The sequence below is a fragment of the Schizophyllum commune genome (genome assembly GCF_000143185.2).
Source record: "Schizophyllum commune H4-8 unplaced genomic scaffold SCHCOscaffold_5, whole genome shotgun sequence".
Classification (NCBI taxonomy): Eukaryota; Fungi; Basidiomycota; class Agaricomycetes; order Agaricales; family Schizophyllaceae; genus Schizophyllum; species Schizophyllum commune.
The window spans coordinates 2,627,857-2,647,337 of NW_026089542.1; the positions used below are offsets into that span (position 1 = coordinate 2,627,857).

The 19,481-nt window shown below is 56.4% G+C and overlaps 11 protein-coding genes across 11 annotated transcripts; 4 read left to right on the plus strand and 7 right to left on the minus strand.

The window, feature by feature from the left end:
• Nucleotides 1–588: 588 nt before the first annotated feature.
• On the minus strand, nucleotides 589–2,221 carry SCHCODRAFT_02576780 (uncharacterized protein; the record flags this gene model as incomplete). The annotated part of the gene is made up of 2 exons (XM_003038143.2): nucleotides 589–1,968; nucleotides 2,018–2,221. The coding sequence occupies 2 exons, from the start codon at nucleotides 2,219–2,221 to the stop codon at nucleotides 589–591; spliced, it is 1,584 nt and encodes a 527-aa protein (XP_003038189.1).
• Nucleotides 2,222–2,706: 485 nt separating this feature from the next.
• Nucleotides 2,707–3,766, plus strand: SCHCODRAFT_02623773 (ARF/SAR superfamily). The gene is made up of 7 exons (XM_003036788.2): nucleotides 2,707–2,849; nucleotides 2,909–2,932; nucleotides 2,984–3,011; nucleotides 3,062–3,090; nucleotides 3,143–3,195; nucleotides 3,248–3,541; nucleotides 3,590–3,766. Exons 1-7 carry the CDS (start codon nucleotides 2,742–2,744, stop codon nucleotides 3,615–3,617), a joined length of 564 nt encoding a protein of 187 aa, XP_003036834.1. The 5' UTR covers nucleotides 2,707–2,741; the 3' UTR covers nucleotides 3,618–3,766.
• A 157-nt stretch (nucleotides 3,767–3,923) lies between these two features.
• SCHCODRAFT_02501241 (uncharacterized protein) lies at nucleotides 3,924–4,516 on the plus strand (the record flags this gene model as incomplete). The annotated part of the gene is made up of 3 exons (XM_003036789.2): nucleotides 3,924–4,180; nucleotides 4,229–4,289; nucleotides 4,352–4,516. The coding sequence occupies 3 exons, from the start codon at nucleotides 3,924–3,926 to the stop codon at nucleotides 4,514–4,516; spliced, it is 483 nt and encodes a 160-aa protein (XP_003036835.1).
• Nucleotides 4,517–4,521: 5 nt separating this feature from the next.
• Nucleotides 4,522–7,754, minus strand: SCHCODRAFT_02623777 (kinase-like protein). The gene is made up of 11 exons (XM_050345197.1): nucleotides 7,075–7,754; nucleotides 6,932–7,024; nucleotides 6,835–6,881; nucleotides 6,723–6,782; nucleotides 6,302–6,668; nucleotides 6,176–6,249; nucleotides 6,043–6,126; nucleotides 5,717–5,944; nucleotides 5,516–5,663; nucleotides 5,089–5,466; nucleotides 4,522–5,012 (listed from the first exon to the last, which is right to left on the minus strand). The coding sequence occupies exons 1-11, from the start codon at nucleotides 7,588–7,590 to the stop codon at nucleotides 4,824–4,826; spliced, it is 2,184 nt and encodes a 727-aa protein (XP_050200685.1). The 5' UTR covers nucleotides 7,591–7,754; the 3' UTR covers nucleotides 4,522–4,823.
• A 133-nt stretch (nucleotides 7,755–7,887) lies between these two features.
• SCHCODRAFT_02623780 (uncharacterized protein) lies at nucleotides 7,888–9,544 on the minus strand. The gene is made up of 5 exons (XM_003038145.2): nucleotides 9,028–9,544; nucleotides 8,773–8,963; nucleotides 8,440–8,720; nucleotides 8,233–8,383; nucleotides 7,888–8,180 (listed from the first exon to the last, which is right to left on the minus strand). The coding sequence occupies exons 1-5, from the start codon at nucleotides 9,263–9,265 to the stop codon at nucleotides 8,127–8,129; spliced, it is 915 nt and encodes a 304-aa protein (XP_003038191.1). The 5' UTR covers nucleotides 9,266–9,544; the 3' UTR covers nucleotides 7,888–8,126.
• Nucleotides 9,106–9,664, plus strand: SCHCODRAFT_02269673 (uncharacterized protein). Its single transcript, XM_050342233.1, has one exon. The coding sequence runs from the start codon at nucleotides 9,252–9,254 to the stop codon at nucleotides 9,567–9,569; it is 318 nt and encodes a 105-aa protein (XP_050200686.1). The 5' UTR covers nucleotides 9,106–9,251; the 3' UTR covers nucleotides 9,570–9,664.
• A 37-nt stretch (nucleotides 9,665–9,701) lies between these two features.
• Nucleotides 9,702–10,070, minus strand: SCHCODRAFT_01166341 (uncharacterized protein; the record flags this gene model as incomplete). Its single annotated transcript, XM_003038146.2, has 3 exons — nucleotides 9,702–9,808; nucleotides 9,864–9,896; nucleotides 9,989–10,070. 3 exons carry the CDS (start codon nucleotides 10,068–10,070, stop codon nucleotides 9,702–9,704), a joined length of 222 nt encoding a protein of 73 aa, XP_003038192.1.
• A 334-nt stretch (nucleotides 10,071–10,404) lies between these two features.
• SCHCODRAFT_02623787 (small nuclear ribo protein F) lies at nucleotides 10,405–11,086 on the minus strand. The gene is made up of 5 exons (XM_003038147.2): nucleotides 11,055–11,086; nucleotides 10,869–10,994; nucleotides 10,754–10,818; nucleotides 10,665–10,690; nucleotides 10,405–10,612 (listed from the first exon to the last, which is right to left on the minus strand). Exons 1-5 carry the CDS (start codon nucleotides 11,058–11,060, stop codon nucleotides 10,584–10,586), a joined length of 252 nt encoding a protein of 83 aa, XP_003038193.2. The 5' UTR covers nucleotides 11,061–11,086; the 3' UTR covers nucleotides 10,405–10,583.
• A 99-nt stretch (nucleotides 11,087–11,185) lies between these two features.
• SCHCODRAFT_02500615 (histone-fold-containing protein) lies at nucleotides 11,186–11,830 on the plus strand (the record flags this gene model as incomplete). Its single annotated transcript, XM_003036790.1, has 5 exons — nucleotides 11,186–11,273; nucleotides 11,329–11,394; nucleotides 11,449–11,543; nucleotides 11,594–11,662; nucleotides 11,711–11,830. The coding sequence occupies 5 exons, from the start codon at nucleotides 11,186–11,188 to the stop codon at nucleotides 11,828–11,830; spliced, it is 438 nt and encodes a 145-aa protein (XP_003036836.1).
• Nucleotides 11,831–11,947: 117 nt separating this feature from the next.
• SCHCODRAFT_02688140 (Ribokinase-like protein) lies at nucleotides 11,948–13,471 on the minus strand (the record flags this gene model as incomplete). Its single annotated transcript, XM_050346807.1, has 7 exons — nucleotides 13,231–13,471; nucleotides 13,137–13,180; nucleotides 12,920–13,084; nucleotides 12,650–12,824; nucleotides 12,511–12,575; nucleotides 12,160–12,458; nucleotides 11,948–12,102 (listed from the first exon to the last, which is right to left on the minus strand). The coding sequence occupies exons 1-7, from the start codon at nucleotides 13,342–13,344 to the stop codon at nucleotides 11,948–11,950; spliced, it is 1,017 nt and encodes a 338-aa protein (XP_050200687.1). The 5' UTR covers nucleotides 13,345–13,471.
• An 82-nt stretch (nucleotides 13,472–13,553) lies between these two features.
• On the minus strand, nucleotides 13,554–18,987 carry SCHCODRAFT_01115145 (uncharacterized protein). The gene is made up of 16 exons (XM_003038149.3): nucleotides 18,671–18,987; nucleotides 18,412–18,610; nucleotides 18,297–18,359; nucleotides 18,105–18,245; nucleotides 17,613–18,047; nucleotides 16,968–17,558; nucleotides 16,680–16,916; nucleotides 16,121–16,188; nucleotides 15,808–16,011; nucleotides 15,533–15,755; nucleotides 15,412–15,471; nucleotides 15,179–15,352; nucleotides 15,050–15,122; nucleotides 14,644–14,984; nucleotides 14,017–14,592; nucleotides 13,554–13,929 (listed from the first exon to the last, which is right to left on the minus strand). The coding sequence occupies exons 1-16, from the start codon at nucleotides 18,967–18,969 to the stop codon at nucleotides 13,690–13,692; spliced, it is 3,924 nt and encodes a 1,307-aa protein (XP_003038195.1). The 5' UTR covers nucleotides 18,970–18,987; the 3' UTR covers nucleotides 13,554–13,689.
• Between the last annotated feature and the right edge of the window lie 494 nt (nucleotides 18,988–19,481).

Genomic DNA, 19,481 nt, shown 5'->3' on the forward strand with positions numbered 1-19,481 from the left:
GCTAATAAACTATCAGGCAACGCCATCCCCATCGACGGCGCCCTCGTTGCGAAACTATGCCACGAGCGTCTAACGCAAGGACAGGATACTCCCACATCACCAGCAGACCCGGCACCAGAAGGCAACGAGCCATGAGCTCCCTCAGTCGGTTCGAAGGCAGTGACCAGCGTGCGGATCCTGTATACCACCATATCGTGCAAAGCAAGCGCTTGACACCAAAGACATTGCAAACTATGGAGCGTACTCATCCTACCCTCGTCCACACACAACGAGGGATCTTGTGCAATCTTCTCCGAATCGACTCGAGGAAATCGTTGACAAATATGCTTGTTTGGTAATGTACCGCTGTCCGCGAAATACCGTACATGTCCTTTGTACTCATACCTTGCTATCAGCGTCCGATCCTTGTGTACGTATAGTAGACGTCTCGGGTAATGCGACTAGAGAGGAATCGGCGCACTTTCGTATGCCTTCGCAAGATGCTGGGGTGTCAGACGACGACCTTCAACTTTATGTCTGAGGGCGAAAACGAGTAAAGGCACAGCGAGGTAAGGTCACCATCTTCTGTACACAGCGCCAGTGCCGGTATCAGTGCCCCCTCCTCAAAGACGGATATTCGTCTGATTTATCATCGGGCACAGGCAATGCGTCCTGGTCATCCATCGGGACTCGCAGCCCATTTGCCATGGAGCGGCTTCGCGGCATCAGCTGAGGTCGAGTACGTGACAGAGTTGGAGGCGGCGGCGGTCGCGTGGGGACGGTAGCAGCAGTGAGTGCAGCAGTAAGCACGGCAGCGGAAAGCCCTGCGCTGCATTGCTGCCGCTGACACGGAGGTTGCTGCTGTTGTTGCAGGAACGGCTGCTGTTGCTGCTGCTGTTGCAAGAACGGCTGTTGCTGCTGTTGTTGCAAGAACGGCTGCTGCTGCTGCGACGGCGGATGCTCTAGTGATCGTGGCCGGCTCATGCTCTCGGATTCCATGTTCGCGATCGAGTTCTCGCGTGTCGACGAGCCTGCCTCCGTGGCTTCGGAAGGAGGGGCGCCTCCGCCGGGTTGCACGAGGATGGTGCGGTAGCGCTCGGGAATGTCATCCCAGGCGGCGGGGACAGTGTGGAATCGGCGGTCCTCAGCACTTTGCGTGGTATTGTGCTCGCCGTGTGAGTGGCTGGCGGTTTGGGGGGCGGCGCGGCCGGTGTTCAGGCGTTGACGCTTGGAAGGACGTGAGGAGGACGATGAGGGTGATGCGTCGTCGGCGCTGCGCTTTGCGCCTGCAGAGGAGGACGGTGTGACATCGGGCGGTGCGTTCTGCCTTTCTCTTTCTTGCAGGGTGTATTTCTTCCATCCATCGGCAGCCAGCTGGCGCCGATAATCGGTATCATGCATTACTCTTCGAAGTTCGTCTTTCTTCGCTTTCAGATGCCACGCGTCACCTTGAGGGCTAGGTAGCACGGGCCAAGACGTTGGTGCCTTTGCAACCCAAGGGTATTCGCCTGTTTCTGGGCGGCTGGCGCGGACTTGAGGCGACACATCTTTGATCTCGTGGCCGAGGAAGCCCTTATAACCCCTGTAGCCCTCATTAACACGTCGTTCCAAGAGGTTGTCGTACTTGTTTAGCTCGGCCCAGTCCGCAGGAGACAACACTTGCTGGAGCATCTTGAGATGAACCAGCTGTGTGGGTTTCGTCGACCCGAATTCGAAGTCAAGTAGCTTGCGCAGAACCTCGCCGCGGACAGGGACTTCGCGGTACTTGGAGTTCAAGGCGATGGCCCGAAACAGCTCGCCATAGAGTGCCCTGATGTCGACGACCTGGATCGCACAGTGCTCGACGTTGCGCTGGCCGAGGATTGTCGGGGCAGGGATGCTTGTGTCAGGTGTCCTGAAGTACCAGTCAAACAGTCGACCGTCGGGTGGGGTTAGGGGGTTTGGCGCGATCCTTCGGTAGTGCGCTTTGCATGCGCGCAGCGCTTCAAGCTTGATGAAGATATGAACATAGCCGTCTCATCATCGGGTTGCTACTCACCTTCTTTGCGCGATCTTCCGACGTGAGGACTTGGACAATGGTTTCATCGTATTTCTTGTACGCTGGTCTGATAGCAAGCTTGCCCGGCACGGTCGTGTAGAATGTGAGTGTGAAGCCCTGTGGCAACAAAATTCGGAAGACGCGGTGAGTTGAGAATTGGTCTGCCATCTCGGCTGCGCGTTGAGATGAAGATGAGCTTTCCATGTGAGCAGATGATGAGTGTAGAGACAAAGGCTGAGTGGCGCCAGGACCAGCCTTGTCTTGTCCTCAGGTCACATAACAAAAGTCACAATTTTGTGACATTGATACTCGTGGTCAACCCGTGTGCGTCACGTGCCTCTTTGCGAAGCCAAGTCCAACATTGAAGCTGGAGGTTTGTCTCGCGGGCCAGACGTTCAAGCCCGTTCCTCCTCGAATCAGCTTTGAGTGCCTTCCTTTGGACTCAAGGAGACGACCTCGTTCGCAAGAAATCTCGATATATGCCGTTCTTCACGCTAGCCTCTGCTGGGGGTTGACATCGCTGGCAAGGCATTGTTGACAGCACGATCGTATTTGTTTGTACGCTACACATAGGCGATCCTTCTAAGGCTTGGCACCGCTGACGCCCTGAACGACGGCGGCATCGAAGGGGGGACCTGCATGGAGCCCACGTGCTCCGACGTCGTCGCGTCTTGCCGCCGGATCGCGTTGCCGGATCCCAGTGTCCACCACCACCGTCATCACCATGGGTCTTTCTGTGTCCTCGCTCTTCTCCTCTCTGACTTCCCTTATCCGCTGGAGCAAGGATCAGGATGTCCGGATACTTATGCTGGGACTAGACTCCGCCGGAAAGGTTTGTCAGCTTCATCAAGAGCGTTGACATGAGTGCTGAGCAGCATGTTGCGCCTGTAGACTACCATTCTGTACAGGTTGCAGGTATGCTGGGAGTTGTCTACATCGCATTCACAGGCTTGAGCGACCCGTCAGATTGGAGAAGTCGTCTCAACAATACCAAGTGCGTGCTATTGCATCGGTCTGGGCTCAGTGTACTGAACGCACCCGCAGCGATCGGCTTCAACGTAGAAACAGTACAAGTGCGTTGTGTATCTCGGTGGAATGACATTTTCTCATCTTCCCCTCCTTCAGTATAAGAACATCAAGTTTCAAGTATGGGATCTAGGCGGGCAATCCAGCATTAGGTGCGTCGTGCTTTGCATCCTCCTCCTCCCCATGCTAATCGCTCGTTCACAGACCCTATTGGAGATGCTACTTTCCCAACACTGCCGCCATCATCTATGTCATCGACGCCTCCGACCACGCACGCATCCCTACATCACGGAACGAGCTGCTGACGATGCTGTCAGAGGAAGAACTGAAGGGCGTGCCGCTGTTGGTCTTCTGCAACAAGCAGGACATCGAGGGCGCGATGAAGCCGGAGGACATCAGCGAGCAGCTCGGCCTCGCGGGCGGGGAGAAGACACGCCCGTGGAGCGTGCGCGGCAGCTGCGCGACGAAGGGCGAGGGCTTGGAGGATGGGCTGGATTGGTGCGTAGTACCCTCGGCGCATTCTCAATAATGCTCACTAGCCTTCAGGCTGGTGAACGCGATCCAGAAGAAGTGATCGCCTCCCCATGGACACCCTACACTTGCATACCCCTGCGTCTCATGACATGCATGAACATGATGATGACTGTATCCTATACGCTGCCGACCCATGTCGCCTATAATCTAGCATGCCCAGTCTGTCGAAATGTACATGCTTTCCCTCCATCTTCCGTCCGAATCCAGCACCGCTACACCCGCACTTCCTCCGCGCGTAACACAGGATCCTGATACCCATCACCGCGCGCTTGGGCAAATTAGGCGCCCACCTTGCCACTGGCTTTCTCTCAACCACCGCCACCATCTGCACATATTTATCGTTGCCATGTCGACGTGCTTGCTGAAGGTCAGTGAAGATGACATCTTCAACACGGTGTTATTCGTGTTCAAGCACGACCGTGCCTACGACATACGGACAACAGTAGACGAACAGGGTGCCCGGACAGTGTCGATTGTGTGCAGGGCCGGCGAGAAAGAGTCCCTGGGCAGGATTGATTGGCGAGAGAAAGCCTTCATGGTCTATGGGATTGAGGTCCCATGGAGATGCTCGAAGCGGAAGGAGTCCACGCTTGGTTCCTCGCGGTACGTCCAGCGTGCCTCCATTGGATGACTGTTAATAACGATCCGTAGAAATTGGAGATGGGGCAAGAAGGAGTATCTCGTCACCGGAGATGGCAAGAGAACAGTGAACGTCAGTACAATATACACCCCTAGCCTTCTATCTCGCACGTCCTAGGGGTGATGGTGCTGTAGGCGATAGACGTCAAGGACGACAGTGTCGCAGGAACATACGCGCCACCTCAAAGACATTTGTTCCGTCAAAACGAGTCAGCACGGATCGAGACGGCCTACACCGCCTACGACGAACAGACTGTCTTCCTCCTCTTGGTCATTCTGCACAACCTATCGAAGCGATGAGCGCCGCCTTGACTTCCATATTCGAAAGCCATTTTATGCATCGACGAGCACAGAACGCACCAGCCTAATCGTCTCCATCATGCCCTCGCCTTCGCTCCGTAAACTATTACCGTAGATCGGTACTTTATTCCCGACATACACGCACGCTAACAGACTGAAGGAAGATGGGAGGACCATGAAATGATTGCATAGTTTACATTGCGAAGTAGGATCTGTGCCAATGCCCACCCAGTCCAGCATGCCTTCCAGTAAATCCCACCGCCGGCAAAGACGACAACCAACATCATCCTTAACCTCCAAACGCCCACTACACACAACACCTCACCTGCCGGCAAGCCCACCCGACGATGACAGTGTGCACCAGGCCCAGCACAACGGACACGCCGAGTCCATCGAACCACGTATCCGCCACTGCAGGTATAAGGACCGCCGCTAGCACCGTAGGGTGCACGCATTCGAGTGGCTGGTCCGGGCAGAGCGTCGTGAGCGAGTAGACCTGCATGATCTGTCAGCGTCTTCTCGACTTGGACACCGCACAGAGCCTCAGCCCGACTAAACCATTGACCACGCACCTTCGCTATCAACAACACACTCTTAACCGTCCTCCCCAGCACCGTTCTCCTGATCCATCCCCTCCGATTGAACGGCGACGGCGGTCGCGCGTACGATTCCGCGTCCTCTGCCTCATGTTCATGGTCATGATCAGGCCCGTGCAGCTGCAGCAGCGGACCTTTCTCCGTGCTGATACTGTCGTGCGAGGCCTCTGCTTCCTGCGCGTGCGCTTCCGGTTTTGGTACGGGGGTCTGCCGCCCGTTAACACCGTTCGCAAAGCTCACCGACAGCGCACTCTTGTCGCTGTCTGAGCTTGAGCGGCGGCGGAAGGAGGGAATGAGCGTGGAACTCTGTTCCCGGGAGGGCGAGGGGGTGGGGCGCCCTGAAAGAGGGTCGAGCTACAGCGCTCATCAGCATCGAAGACAATGTCGCGACATCCGGACAAACCTGCCCCATGCGCACCGCGCTGACCACCTTCTCGCAACTCGGTCGGCCGCTCGGCGACGGGTTGAGCAGGCTCTCGAGTAGAATGAGGTACGCCCGCGGCAGTCGCCTCGCCTTGAAAGCCGTCGAGTGCACCGGCGTGCTCTTAAACCTATTCAAACCGTCAGCATGCATCTCTCGCACCCGCACTCAACCTCCACTCACCCCTGATACCCCAACACCTCCGCCTGCAGCCTATCCATCTTCTCCCCCTCGCCCATCTTGCTATCCGCCGCCGCGCCCGACCCATCGCTCGAGAACCGGTACGGCAGCCGGAAGAAGAGGATCTTGTGCAACAGCATGCCGAGCGACCACATGTCCGTCTTGCTGTCGATGGAGCCGAGTAGGCCGGTTTGGGGCGAGGGGAGCGATTCGGGGGAGGTGTATTCGAGACTAGTGAGAGGACGGGCGTCAGCGTGTGAGCCATCAAGGAGCTCAATGCGTTGAAGGGGGAGGAAGATGAGACTGGAAGAAAGATGATGGATACGCACGTTCCGGTGTTGCCGCTGCGCGCGAGGGAGGGCGCGTTCAGCATATCGCGCGACGTGCCGAAATCGGAGAGCATGGCGCGAGGGCTATAAGGTTGTCAGCAATCCACTCCCTCGAGCGGAAGATGGAACGTACATAATTCGCCCTGCATCCCATGTCAGCAGAACATTGCCCGGCTTCAAGTCGAGGTGCAGAATGGATTTTGCATGCTAAATGATGATAAGCCTCCCATCCTAACTCAGCAGCGTTGATCTTCCTCACCAAGAACGCCAGACCCTCCACCACATCCCCAAATAGACTCTTCACCTCCTCCGCGCTGAGCAGGTGGATGGCTTTCCACGCCGCTTCCCTCCTTCTCTTATCCCCCATCCCCATGCGCGCCTTGATACGCTCGCGCTCATCCGGAGCTGCACGCTGGAATGCACGGAACGCCTTAATGCGCGCCGCGCGCGACATTCTGCTGACGTCGAACTCCTCGACGGGCTCTTCGGATGCGGGATCCTGAACTGCGGAGAATACATCTGCAGGGGAGGATACAGGGTGGAAGTGGACGTGTTTGACGGCTTTGCCCTGTCGGAGGTCGATGAGGTCGTCCAAGCTGCCGCCTTCTGCCCATTGCATTAGGACGCTAAGGGAAGCGAGGTCAGCTGACCGCAAGTATGGTCAGATACTGCAGGCGCACTGGAGTGTTGGTATTCGGGGACCGAAGGGGGAGAATTGGGCGGTCTCTAGCCATGAGTGACTGTGTTGGATGGTTCAGCAAGAGTGATAGCTCGCGAGGTCGGAGAACGCACTGGTATGTGATGATGTTCGGATGGTGCAGCTGCTCAAGCAAACGAATCTGCGTACGACGTCAAGCAGATGGGAGACGTAGAGGGCGTACGCACTTGCCTCTCGGAGAGTCTTGAGGAGGTACTCGTGAGATTCACCGACCGCAATCTTCTTGACGGCGAAGTGACCCAGGGGATTCCCATCTAGCATATGCTATGGATATGTCAGCGTCGCACACTTGACTAAAGCACTGAGTAGCGCACCTGACATAGATAGACACTCCCATTTGCACCCATCCCCAGCTTCTCTTCCTCCTGGAAGAATGTCTTGAAGTAGCCCTCTGCCATCGCCTCTTTCGGGAACACACTCGCCCCAGGTTCGTCCTCATCCTCGGGAACGCCATCTGACAGCGCCGACCCAACGCTGGACGTAGACTCCGCATTCGCGATGCTGAGCAACTCAAAGTAATTGGGCGCGCGCGCCGTCTGCCCATCCTCTGCGCCGTCCGCGGACACAAATCGCTCATGCTCATCCGCCTCCAGGTCATGGTGCTCCTGCACCAGCGGCTCAAAGCCCTCCGGAAGCTCCTGTCTGCAGTACGGACATCGTTGCGCGGCGAGGTCGACTGAAGGGCGTATGGACAGGGCGTGAGACCGCGGGTGGTAGAGCACGATCTGGTTGTCGTGCTGGAGGATGGGGCGCCATTCGGAGGCGGAGCTTCCAATGAAGGACACGACTGCGCGGGTGTTGGGAGTTTCCGGAGGGCTTACTGTAGCCATCGCTGGTCAAGGACGGCGCGGGGCGCGTGAATGAGGCCCGTGCCGATGCCGATCGCGGTGCAGGGGAGACTCCGAGATGATTTTCAGGTATTCGGGATGCAAACGCTTCAGCAGTAGGCTGGGGAGGAAGGGGAGCAGAGACGATGGTGGTAGGAAGTAAAGCGCAAACGAGGCCGACGCGCGCAGCGTACGTACTGAACAATGCATAACCCAATCAGGAAGGCATTCTTGCCTGACGTCATGAGTGGGATGCTCGAATGTGCCCGTCTTCCTCGCCCACGAGGCTCGCACTGGCTATTGTTCTTTCACCCTTGACATTGCCCAGAAATTGACCCTACTAATGTACCCTCCACAGAAGCAAACTTATTCTACAAAGAAAGAAATGCACCGATAACGCTTCCGGTGTCTTCGCCAGAGGAGGACGGTCAGCCTTGCAAATCCAGGCGAGGCAGGCCCTAGCTGCCCCCGAGTCCCGAGTTGCAAGACCTCCCCACCCTCCCTGACGTGTTCGCTACATGCATCCGCGCTGCTTGAGCTTAAAGGTTGACGGGCCGCCCCTGGTCATCGATGGGCTGAACGCTGGCGAAGTTCTGCGATAGGTTTGTTAGGATCTGTGGGTGGAAGAAGAAGGGTCAAACTAACCGTCGTGATCCCAAAGACCGCGTTGAACGCGTCCGCCTGCGCACCCGTCTTCGCCGTCTTGCCATCAGCCGCACTACGCGCAGTCTGGCATAGGTCCTTCGCAGCCTGGTTGGCCTTACACGAGTTCGTGAGCTGGTCGCAGACAAATTGACTGCGAGGACCTTGTCAGAATGGCACTCGTCCTCGTCAATGGCAATGTCTACGTACGAGATGATGTCAATCGCCTGCGCAGACCCGTGGCTGTACGAAGTCTTGTCGGTCGGCTGGAACGAAGTCTCCCTCCTCCCATCGAACCCAGCGGCAAACTCGATCTGCGGCACCGAGCAGCTGCCAAAGCTCGCGCCGCCGAGGTTCCCAGATGATGAAGACGCGGCCTGCGTTGTCGCGGCGCTCGCAGCGGCGGTGGTCGTAGCACTTGAGCCTGAGCCCGAATTGCCCGAGCTGGTAGACCCTCCGCTGGGCGCGACGGCTTTGATAGCGGAGAAGTTCTGTTATGTCTTGTCAGCCTCGGGTGCACAAGTGGGATAAGAACTAACTGACCGTCTTCAACCCAAAGACCGCGTTGAAGGCATCAGCTTGCGCACCCGTGCCCTCGGGCTGCTGCTTCGCTGCTGCAGCCGCCTTCGCGCAGTTGTCGAGCGCCGTCTGGTCCGCGCCGCAAGTGGTCAACGTATCGCAGATAACTTTCGTCACGGTTGCGATGTTGAGTGCGGAACCACGGTCGTAGGAGCCTGTTGGGCGCGCAGAAATGTCAGTATCGCAACTCGCGATTGGGGGCAAGGAATAGCGACATACGACGATTGATAGGCCTAAAGCTCGTCTCCGTGCGCCCGTCGAAGCCGGTGTTGAAGGAAATCTCAGGCTTCGTGCACGAGCCGAAGCTGCCCACGGAAGCGGCGCGGGCGATCAAGGCCGCAGGGGCGCTAGGCGCAGGCACGGGAACGTCCCGCTTGAACCAATGCGAGCGGCCCTCGACCATCGAGGGGCCAGATAGGAGGGAAAGGACGGCGGTGAAGAGGATGGGGGACAGCATTGTCGCAGATTATGGATGCCGGTGTTCTTTCAGAGCGAGAAGTTGTCGATGTCAAGCTACCGAACAGCCTGACAAAAAAGACAATGGACGAGAGACCGAAAAACGAGGGTTGGCTGAAAGCGAGCGAAAGGACGAGGAGCGAAGGCGACACCTGGTCCGGGGAAGCGAAAGGGTACAGACGCGCGGCGTCAGAGAAGAACGAAAGTGTGCGGGAGCGAAGGGAAGGGGAAGGGGGCCGGAAAGACGAAGGGCGAAGGACGTGAGGGAGGGGGAATCGATGCGCGCGGGCACGCTATATAGGTAGGGCCGTGACGGAACCACAGCAACGGATCCCGACGCGAGATCAGCGACGGCGTGAGCGGGCGGTCAGGCACCGAGGCATGGTGGGCCTCGGGAACGGGAGTTCTGGTGCCTGTCATCATTCGGGAGCCGTCGATTATGCGACGGTGAGCTCGTGAGGACGTCCCTCGAGCTCGTCGCATGCATGCCCTTCGATGGGTCGCGCAGTTTGCATCTTGCAAAGCCCAAGCAGGTCTCGCTGTCCTACTGGGACAGCCCTCAGCTCGAAGTCTCTCTTCTTGATCTTATGCGGACTTACCCATCTCGTCCATGTGGCCCTCGGTTCGTCCGCCTGCCGCCATTGACAGTCAGTATGGCAACCGGACCATCGTTGATCTAAGAGCCCGCTACCGGTGCATTGCCTCCCAAGAATATAACACTCACTGGCCAAGACGGCTCCGTTGAAGACCGTTGAAGTTGCGTTGAACTCGGAAGAACTTACCGTCAATAGGGCCAAGGACATCATCGTTGATGAGATTGGTTTACTCGGCCCGATCCGTTCTCCCTTGCGATAAAAGTCGAACTTAGCAAAGACGCTTCACTGTTGTCCGTAGTGACAACTCCCCCGACTATGGCGGAATGCATGAAGCACGGTCGACCGGGTCGAGGTACTGAAGGGTACTGGCTTCGCCGATACAAGAGCCTGCTAATGTGGCGTATGAACGTAGGACACGAATGAAAACACTCGCAGTGCATCGCCTGAAAGTATCAGTGAGGGCAGCCTAGATTAGGGTCCTTACCAGGTTCATAGAGGATAGCTTCGAGGGGATGAGGACTCAATGAAATGACCGAACTGGCGCGATCGCAAAAGGGTGGATAGATGGTACAGCAGAGCAAGAAGCGTTTACACGGATTACAGACGTCGTTGACAAGTGGTCTGGCGAGAGTCTTGCCCACGCGCTATCGAGAAGCGTCCGGAAAGCTACATGCGCGAGAAAAGCGAGTACTCTGCGCAGAATGTGCGAGTTTTCGGCATCAACTATGCGGCTGGGGCTTCTCGTGGTGCTTCTCTGTAAAGGATACAAATCAGATGGCCGATGCAGACGCTGGTGAGAGGGACTTATTATGTAGAGCACGTTGTTACACCTAAGGGGGAAGGGGAAGGGGGCAGTCAGTAAAGATCAGAGATCGCGGGGATAGCGTACGGACCTAATGAAAACCTCCCCAAGCGTACCGTTCGACTGACCATCCTGGAACTCTTCCGTGTTTGCCAGCTAGCATTCCAAGTTAGCTACAGAGCACGGACAATTATGTGGCAATCTACCTGAAGATTCATGTACCCATCCGTGCTGACGAGAAAACCCTTGTACTCCAACCCCCACTTTAGCCGCACAAATACCGGCTTCCCCGTGAGCTCCTGCAAAAACGGCTTGGGGTTGACCGGGTTGACCTAGACGATGTCACGCTCAGTATCGCCAGCGACGACGAGCAGGACGCGCAGGGCACGCACCGACATGGCTGTTGAGATCAAACAAGGACGCGTCGACCAAACGGATTTGGAAGCGGCCCGATCGCCCTCCGCTTTGTCTCCCGCCTCCATCCCGACCGCCCGGGGAATCCACCCCGTTCACGCTCACCACCATGTCTGATAATGAGGGCCATAGCGGGGGAATCCCCGGAGATGACGACCTCTCGCTCCCGAAGGCGACAGTGGCGAAAATGATCACTGGTACGCGTCCGTGGCGCCTGGTTTGCGCGCCATCGCTCACTCACTGTACGCGTAGAACTTCTCCCGAATGATATAGTGTGCGCGAAGGATACGAGGGACCTCGTCATTGAGTGCTGTGTCGGTGAGTGGACCCGCGCTGTGCTCACCTACGGCGTTTGTTGACTGTACTGCTCAGAATTCATCCATCTACTATCCTCTGAGGCCAACGACGTTTGCGAGAAGGAGTCCAAGAAGACCATAGCACCCGAACACATCATCAGTGCACTGAAGGTGAGTGCAGGCCATGTACACTTTGCACAATGAGCTCACCGGGCTCTCAGACCCTCGGCTTCGACTCCTTCACAGCAGAAGTCGAGGACGTCCTTAAGGACCATAAGCAAGCTCAGAAGGTGTGCCGCATCCTTCTTCCTCCGTTTACACCTCTCATATCCCTCCAGGAACGCGAAAAGAAGGTGTCCAAGTTCGAGAACTCCGGCATGACCGAAGAGGAACTCCTTGCCGCACAAGAAGAGCTCTTCGCCGCCAGCCGCGCCAAGTTCCAATCGACAGCACAATGATCATGACCATGACCACGATGGACCCTTCTTCTTGCATGACCGTGGCTCCCTCTGCGCCTGTTATCATTATTCCCGGACTGTAAATTTAGCATCTTGCGCCCTGTATGTACACATATTCTAATGCCTTTTCCCCTCATGCCGCCGACGCAGATCCGAGAGCCGCTTTTCTGGAGACTCCCCGTTCCACAGCGTGCCGTTTTCGGTAACCTCCATGCGTGGTAGGCCAAATTGTTGGATGATGAAGGATGCGGAGACTGACGCGTAGTAGGTCGCTGGACAGTGACAGTCAGCTTTGACGCTACGATCATACTATGCGGACGAGGAATCACCTTCATACACGTCCCCCTTGCACTTGATGAGGCCCGCCCCCAGACCTCCTAGGAATGAGTTCCCCCCACCCGTGACATCCGCTACGTCCTTCTGGTCTTGCCAGTATGCTTCAATCCATCTGCCACCCATGGCTCTTGTCAGCACGTAGGCCCCTAGGGCTCCGCTGCGAATGATGACGGCTCCTTCCCCTGCTTCGCCGATGTCATAAGCGAGGAACTTGGCGGCTGCCTGCTCGACGCTCTCTCTTGTTGGTGCACCGGGCATGGACAGCAAGCACTGCGCTTCCTCTGCGTTTGGGCTAGTTTACTGTGAACTTTTCTCGTCCATCGTACTTTGTTCGAGTGGCACACCTCAGTATCGAGATTGACGGCAACACCTTGATGAGCGAGGGCAACTCCTCGGGCACACATCTGTTCTGCACGTCCGTCAAAATTGTATGCTCTTGCCCCTCCTCCTCGGTCCCAAAAAAAGGACTGGTTGTTCACTCACCGGAATAGGCTCGTAGATTGTCGTCGGATGCCAGTCTGGCGTCTCTCGTACTTCCGACATGATTACCGAGGCGCGCGTCGGGGAGCAGATGAAGTGGAGTATTTCTGGCTGCTCAATACGCGTGCCTCGTAGGTCGCGAGGCGTAATGCGGATGCGAGGAGTAAGGTATTCGAAGCTGAGGGCATGGTGGTCAGCTTGGTGATCGAGGGTGGGATGATAGAGGATGCTGAGCGTGGAGATGGTAAGAGCGACGTCAAGTGCGCAACATACCCTCTATATTCTCCCTTGTAGATGTTCAGTGCGCGCGTCGTCAGTGCGTCTGGCTGGTCGCGGTAAAGCCACATCTCTTCGCCGAAAGCATTCAGCTGTCCCTCGATATTCCCTGGCCAATCCTTCCCCTTGTCGACTACCATGCCGAGCTGCGAGGGTGGAAGCCTGCATGATCATTGTTAGGACACTTGCGGGAGGATGAGGAAGCGAGACGCACCATATTCGCGCACCGACTGCCGCGTAGGTGCCGCCGCCGCCGATCTGAAGGCTTTCGTGAGGTGCTACTTCAGGCTTCGCTATAACCAACACACTTGACTATCCCCCTTCTTGTCTGCCAGCGGCCTCCCCTCATCATCCTGGTACGTGAACTCGTCGATGATGAACATCCCGAGGGTCACGAAGCGCGCGTCGTCTGAGAGGCTCATTCTGCTGTGCGAGACACCAAAGTGTGGTACGAAGTCAAGAGATTCACGTCGCCTGAGGAAATAGTCTTCGATCTCGTGAGCGCAAGAGCCAGAGCAAAAGAGTGTGCGGTCTCGGCGACGGCGGCTGCCATGGTGTTTATCATCTAGAGCCCGCCCGATCCCGCGATAACTGGGCGATAACCGCGTGGTGTGACTGGCCGCGGCGGGCCGGCGGATGCATTCCCAAAGCAGAACAATAGAGAAAACATTTATGGCTCAAACGCCGTCTGAGAGTGCCCAAGAGAGTACAGTACACGAAGGAGGCGTGAAAGTACATTTCGATAGATCGGCATTTACAACATCTCATTAGGCTGGCTCGCCTGCGAGTAACCTATCCCCTTCCGAATGCAGCGCACGTATCAGCATGTAGCGGCGGACGAAGCTCATGGCAGGTGTAGCTTCTTGCAGTAATGCAAGAAGTTCATTCCGACTCCAGTGACTCACTGCAAGCAGCGCGCCGAGGCTCCCAATGCCTGCACGATCCAAATCGTCGAGGAAGGCAGACAGATCGTGCTCCCTCTTGGCGAGGAATTTGGCAGCGGACACCTGCCACAAGTCAGGGCGAGCGTCTAACTTTGCCTTATTCTTGTCAGTATCACTCAGGCTGCTTCAAAGTAATAAAACGCTACTCACCCTGAGAGGCGAGCGTTGCGGAACACCGTGCAGGCTTGACTTGATGCCCCGAATGAGCACGTGGCGCTCGACAGCTAGCAAATCTGGAAGGAGCTCCTTGAACATCTCATGGAGGTCCTCTACGCTCCAGGGTCGCAAGCTGGCGACTTCCTTCGAGGTGACGAGCCCTACAGCAGCCAGGACTCCCGTGCGCGCGGACAAGTCGTGGTCGAGGGAGCTAAAGAACCAAGCGCCGAGGACAGGGTATGAGGCGTTCGATAGTCCCGCAGGTCCCTCCCGAAAATGGTCTATGAGGGTTCGTGTCGCGTTCGCACCCGAAGCTTTTATAGCGTCCGACAAGCGAGCCAAGGCTTTCGTCAATATAAAGCGGTGGAGGGGCTTCATGTCCGGAACTGCGCCTTTCAAGACATCTTCGACCTCAGCACTTGTCCACCCAGATATCACGACAATTGCCCCGAGGGTCCTGAGCCCCGCGCCCTCGAGCTTGGGTAGATACTGCGAGCAGTCCACTGACAAACGTGAGAGGAACCCCAGTATGGGGATTTGTAAGACCTCCTGTACCTCGTCCAGTTGCATCTACAGTCGGCATAAGCCACAGCGCCTTTCCATCTTTAAGGTCATGCGTACCCTCATTGGGCTCTTCACAGCACCGCAGGTAGCAGACATGGTCTTGATGCGCCGGGCCAGTTCATAGCGCTCGATATACGGCAGCTGGGGCATCGCCTCCGCAAGGGTGAACATGAGATCTGATGTTGTCCAGTTGCGCAAGGGATACACGTCCCGCGCCGTGCCAAGATCGCACTGTGCGAGAGCCGGAGCATGGGCAGACAGGTCGAAGTCGAGGTTCGCGAGGAATTCTGTGGCAAAGCGCTGCTGGCGAAATTGTAGCGAGCGTGGGCCAGGCACTGTGTTCCCGAGAGGGGGCACGCTATGGTTAGCAGGCTCCGTCGCGTCCATTGCATCGTCGTCTGAGTTCGAGTCAGACGAAGCTCTGATGCACTCGACGCTCTGACTTTGGCCAAATGATACTGACCTTCCAGGATGGGCATCCCTGACATAGGCTGTAAGAGAGGTAGGTCGTCGCATGCTTGCGAAGGAAGCGCTGCCTATCATTGTACGGAAGTCTGAGCACATCAATCAAGCTGGTCATTATTACTCTCACCTCGAATACAGCCTGCGTGCCGCCGGTCAGCAGCCGTTGCTTCTTCCTCGAGCGCGGCTCTTCGACAAAGCGATCTTGATCACTTGTAGAAGGTCGTGGCGGAGGCGAGTCCTCCAATGATGTTAGGTCAGAGTCCGTGTTCCCCGTCTCTTCCTGATTCGCATCGTCCGAGAGCTGTTGCACGGGTCCCATTCAGCTTCGGCCATATACGGCCATATACGACTGACACTCACTTTGCGTCTCTTCCTGTGCGCGGCTCGCTCGGAGATGGGCGTATGAGGTACTTGATCATCCTGATAGTCAGGAAATGAGTACGCGATTACGATGACCTGCGACAAGACTATCGAGACGCACCCAAGGTGGTGGATATTCTCGCCTAATGCGTTCGCTGATAAAATCAACGTCCCGCGTCACGTCGTCCGGATCCGCACGATTGTTCTCGATGTATGAGTTGATCGTACCACGGCTTATTCCCGTCATAGCGTGTATACCACTCCAGTCCAGTTTTCCAATCGTGTACAACCAGCGAACGTTGGCTCTGTCACCGCGCGTGTAATAGTTTCGTCTTCCACCGCCACTGGGGGTATTCAGCATCTCAAGGCTCCAAACTGAGTGATCATCTCACGTACAAGTAACGTCGTAGAGGATTGCGACCTGCGGGGTCGTACGGAATGAACCGAAGTTGGCCTGCGCCTCGAGTTCCATCGCCTGGAGGTGCCGGAATTGAGCGTGAGGTTGTCTGATGAGTGTCGATAGGAATGATACTATGCGGCGCCATTGGTGATGCTGCCGTGCAGTCATCAAGCTTCGGGATGGCGAAAGTAGAAGGAGGCCTGAGGGAAAGAGGACGACGTTAGGGTAGGAGGCAAGACGCGCGAAAGCATGTACGGCACCAGCGAGTGTGACGCCAGGCGACCGCACTCGGCAGCGACACGTGCATACCCCATAACTTCGTTGAATAGGACATTGTACGGGAAGATGCGCACTGACAGTTTGATATGCACGGAGACCTGGAGCAGGGAGGTGAATCGGCCTGGAGTGATATTGCACCCACTGTATCAACGAGCACGCGGGGGCCGCCTTTGACAGATGTCAAGAGTTGAAGAAGCCTTTACTGGTGACGAGGCAGATGCAACAGAGACTGAGACTGAGCCCAGGATGCATGGATGGTGACCTGGTCGCGCAAAGATCAGCCAAGCGAGTGCTCTCGGACAACTTTGGCATGACTCATTTCCGACGGAGTGATATAATGAACCTCTTCATCGTCAGGCCCCTCGGCGTAGTCGGGGCGATACATTCGCGTCCAAACAGCGGGTTTTCATCATAACTTCATTCTAATAACAGAGAATCTACTCGCTGTGCGTTAGAATCATCGCCGAAGAAGAGGGTGTTGCGAGACTGACCTACATAGTACGGAGAGGAACAGACAGAACGACAGAACGTTAGCTCACGGCGAACGAGCGCCGAATATGGCACTCAGGCTCGTTGTCGCGGGACCGACGGTCTCTTTGATGGCCTGGATGATGATGGCGGCCTTCACAGGCGAGATCTTGGCGGCTTCCTCGAGCAGGTCCCCCAGCTCCGCTCCGTCCCAGTGGCTGATAGCGTACAGCGCGCCCAGCGTCCCAAGGCCCGCGTCCGCCAGCTTTGGCAGACAATCGGACAAGTCCTGCTCTCGACCAGCAAGGATCTTGTTCGGCGTTCCGTTCCACAAATCGGGGCACGTATTGAGCCGGGCCTGATAGCTGGTTGGTATACACGAAAACCAGAGGGCGAAAACGTTACTCACGCGCATCATTCCTCTTTTGAAGTAACCGTCCGGCGTACTAAACTTGATGCTGTGCGCAAGAACGAAGCGCTCGAGGATGGTGAGCTCGGGAGCGACTTCCATGAGCATGATTCGAATATTCTTCAAGCTCCACTTCCCGAGCTCAGCAACGTCTTCCAAAGTGCTGATGCCACGTTCGATGAGCATTGGGGCATGCGTGGACAAGTCGATATCCAGGCCGGCGAAGGAGCCGATGTTGAGTGGGATTCGCATAGCTGGTTCCACCAGGGGTACCTGTCTCTCAGCGCGCTGCACAATGAAGGGGACGTAGTAGTTGCCCAGCCAGCCTTCCTGCGCCGTATTCTGAATGGCCATCTTCAGCTCGCAGTACAGGACGTAGCGGTGCAGTCTTGACAGCCTGCTGCGAATATGGGGGCAAGAATCGGATAGCAAGCCTTTGTCGGACCACCCGGCGACTGTGATAAGTCTCCCAAGGCTACCAAGCCCTAGACCCTGAAGGAGGCTAGAGTGCATGGAGAGGTTTGGCGTGAGGCTGGCGAGAAAGCGCTGAACAGGAAGTGTCCAAATTGCTGGAGCCTCGTCCAACCGTTGCTATGGATGCATTAGAACGTATGCACACATTGGCACTTGTGACGCAGAACATACCCTGGTAGCACTCTTCTCAATCGTCCCGTCCAGCGCGATGTTGCTGACGCCCTTTGCAAGAACGAGACACTCGAAGTAGTGCAGAGAGGGGATCGACCTCTGGTAAATCTGGACGAGCCTGTCCTGCGGCCACTGGCGCAATGGTAATACGTGCTGAGCGGTGCCGAGGTCACAGTTCGCAAGCGCGGCGTGATGCTGAGACATATCGAAGTCCAGATTGGCGTAGAAAGCCTTGAAGAGAGTGGTTTGGTCCTCGCTCGAAGCCTGGGTCGGAGGATGATCGCTGGTGGGCTCGATGTCGTCTTCCTCGTCATCCGAGGATATGTAGATGGCTTCATCCTGGCAGGTACCAGGTGAAGGGCCACGATCCGGCACATCCTCAGGTTCGGTCCCGGGGTTGGATTCTTCCTGTACTTCCATGGCAGGCGTGGCGATCTGTAGAGATCGACGAATAAGCAGCCGCAAAGACAGAGTATATGATTGGTTTCTCACATCGTTCGCGGGCAGTGGGGTCACTCGCGCAGGACGCTGTCTTGTTACACGAGTGCGGCTTGGACCGGAGCTGGGGGGTAGCCCAGTCGTAGGAAAGTCAAGATACCGCGTATCGACGTCTTCCTGTCTGTGACTGAACAGCTAACAATACGTATCAGATCGTGAATGTTCGGTACAAATATTGTAGCGTACATTGCGCGGCCCACCTCCGGCCCTTCTCAGGCAGTCGTGCCTATGGATGAGCTCATCTGTATCCTGAGGACATTTTTAGAAAGCAACGAGAGATGTGGCGGGTTGGCGCACGCACTAGAGGAGGGTACTTCCGGTAAAACTCGGCGTCCACATAATCCCAGTCCTCGATGATGTCGTTGATGGCCCCGTCTCTGACATAGCGGCTTATCGTAGCTGTAGACGCACCCGTCAATATTGTGACTTGGTTGATAGTCTTCCCGTATAGGCGATAGATGCGAATCATGGCCTTTTCCTTGCGAGAGTACTGATGCAACCTTGAGAGAAAGTATATCTTCGGTAACCTGCGCATGCACAATGGACCTGCGGATGCTTACTTGGTCTTCTTGGCCTTTCTGGGACGCGACCAACGTTGAGACACAGTGCTGTCTCCAGTGTCTTTGGCAGCGATGGAATCGACGAGGGGGTGGTCGGCGGATAGTCGATGCGGCGAGGGCTCAGGTACCCGTGCACCTTCACTCTCTACGCATTGCATCGGGCTTCCTTCGCTTTGGTGTGCGGCAAGGCTATCGTCGACCATGGGATGTGAGGAATGGGCGAGAGGATTCAGATGGCTGACGAAGAAAGCCTCGAGCTGCGGGAAGACGTCTGCACAGGAAGAGAGGATGTTGTTCATCAAGATGCGAGGGGTGGGCAGTTCCCTCCCTCCTGACCCGAGCTATAGGTCATCGCGAGCCTTTCTTCCGCAACGTCGTTCTGCCGGCCTTTTTGCTGAGGGTCCTTTGACTCCCTGTGTAGCAGCGGGGCGCGGCTTGCTATGTTAGAGGTTGACGCATTAACAGACATAAAAGGATCCATCACATCTTGGCAAGGCTGAGCGATTGCGAATGGAAGATGAAATCGGTGATGGGCAATGGAAAGAACAAAGACCGAGCGCATGAAGCGTGCCATTGCGTGAGTACAGGCCGGACTATCAGGGTCGTTGTTAGAGTCTATATTTTCTGCGCCAATCAGAGCAGCAGGGTAGGCGTGTGCACCGTGAGGTAAGGACGCCCATGATGGCACAAAGCAAGCAGCGTGCGAATGTGAAACTTCAACGAAATCCGAATTGATCCCGAGTCGGGACTTGCCGGCCCGGACCGACAGGTGATTACCTGATTCGGCAACAATGCATCTTGCCTTTCCCCA

Bases quoted from the DNA above. Each gene is read 5' to 3' on its own strand.
- SCHCODRAFT_02623777 (XM_050345197.1), bottom strand. From the start codon at position 7,590: ATGGCTACAGTAAGCCCTCCGGAAACTCCCAACACCCGCGCAGTCGTG. The intron at 6,127-6,175 runs GTACGTTCCATC...ACAACCTTATAG, and splicing joins TGGGATGCAGGGCGAATTAT to CCCTCGCGCCATGCTCTCCG. The intron at 5,664-5,716 runs GTGAGTGGAGGT...CGGTTTGAATAG, and splicing joins GAGGTGTTGGGGTATCAGGG to GTTTAAGAGCACGCCGGTGC.
- SCHCODRAFT_02623780 (XM_003038145.2), bottom strand. From the start codon at position 9,265: ATGCTGTCCCCCATCCTCTTCACCGCCGTCCTTTCCCTCCTATCTGGC. The intron at 8,964-9,027 runs GTATGTCGCTAT...CGCGCCCAACAG, and splicing joins CTTTAGGCCTATCAATCGTC to GCTCCTACGACCGTGGTTCC. The intron at 8,384-8,439 runs GTACGTAGACAT...AGGTCCTCGCAG, and splicing joins CAGGCGATTGACATCATCTC to TCAATTTGTCTGCGACCAGC.
- SCHCODRAFT_02623773 (XM_003036788.2), top strand. From the start codon at position 2,742: ATGGGTCTTTCTGTGTCCTCGCTCTTCTCCTCTCTGACTTCCCTTATC. The intron at 3,012-3,061 runs GTGCGTGCTATT...ACGCACCCGCAG, and splicing joins AGTCGTCTCAACAATACCAA to CGATCGGCTTCAACGTAGAA. The intron at 3,542-3,589 runs GTGCGTAGTACC...ACTAGCCTTCAG, and splicing joins TTGGAGGATGGGCTGGATTG to GCTGGTGAACGCGATCCAGA.
- SCHCODRAFT_01115145 (XM_003038149.3), bottom strand. From the start codon at position 18,969: ATGAACAACATCCTCTCTTCCTGTGCAGACGTCTTCCCGCAGCTCGAG. The intron at 16,012-16,120 runs GTATGCACGTGT...TCTTTCCCTCAG, and splicing joins CTATTCAACGAAGTTATGGG to GCCTCCTTCTACTTTCGCCA. The intron at 14,985-15,049 runs GTCAGTATCATT...ACTCGAACTCAG, and splicing joins AGGGATGCCCATCCTGGAAG to ACGACGATGCAATGGACGCG.
- SCHCODRAFT_02623787 (XM_003038147.2), bottom strand. The intron at 10,691-10,753 runs GTCCGTACGCTA...CTTCCCCCTTAG, and splicing joins CTTGGGGAGGTTTTCATTAG to GTGTAACAACGTGCTCTACA. The intron at 10,613-10,664 runs GTCCCTCTCACC...TCCTTTACAGAG, and splicing joins CAACGTGCTCTACATAATAA to AAGCACCACGAGAAGCCCCA.
- SCHCODRAFT_02269673 (XM_050342233.1), top strand. From the start codon at position 9,252: ATGGGGGACAGCATTGTCGCAGATTATGGATGCCGGTGTTCTTTCAGA.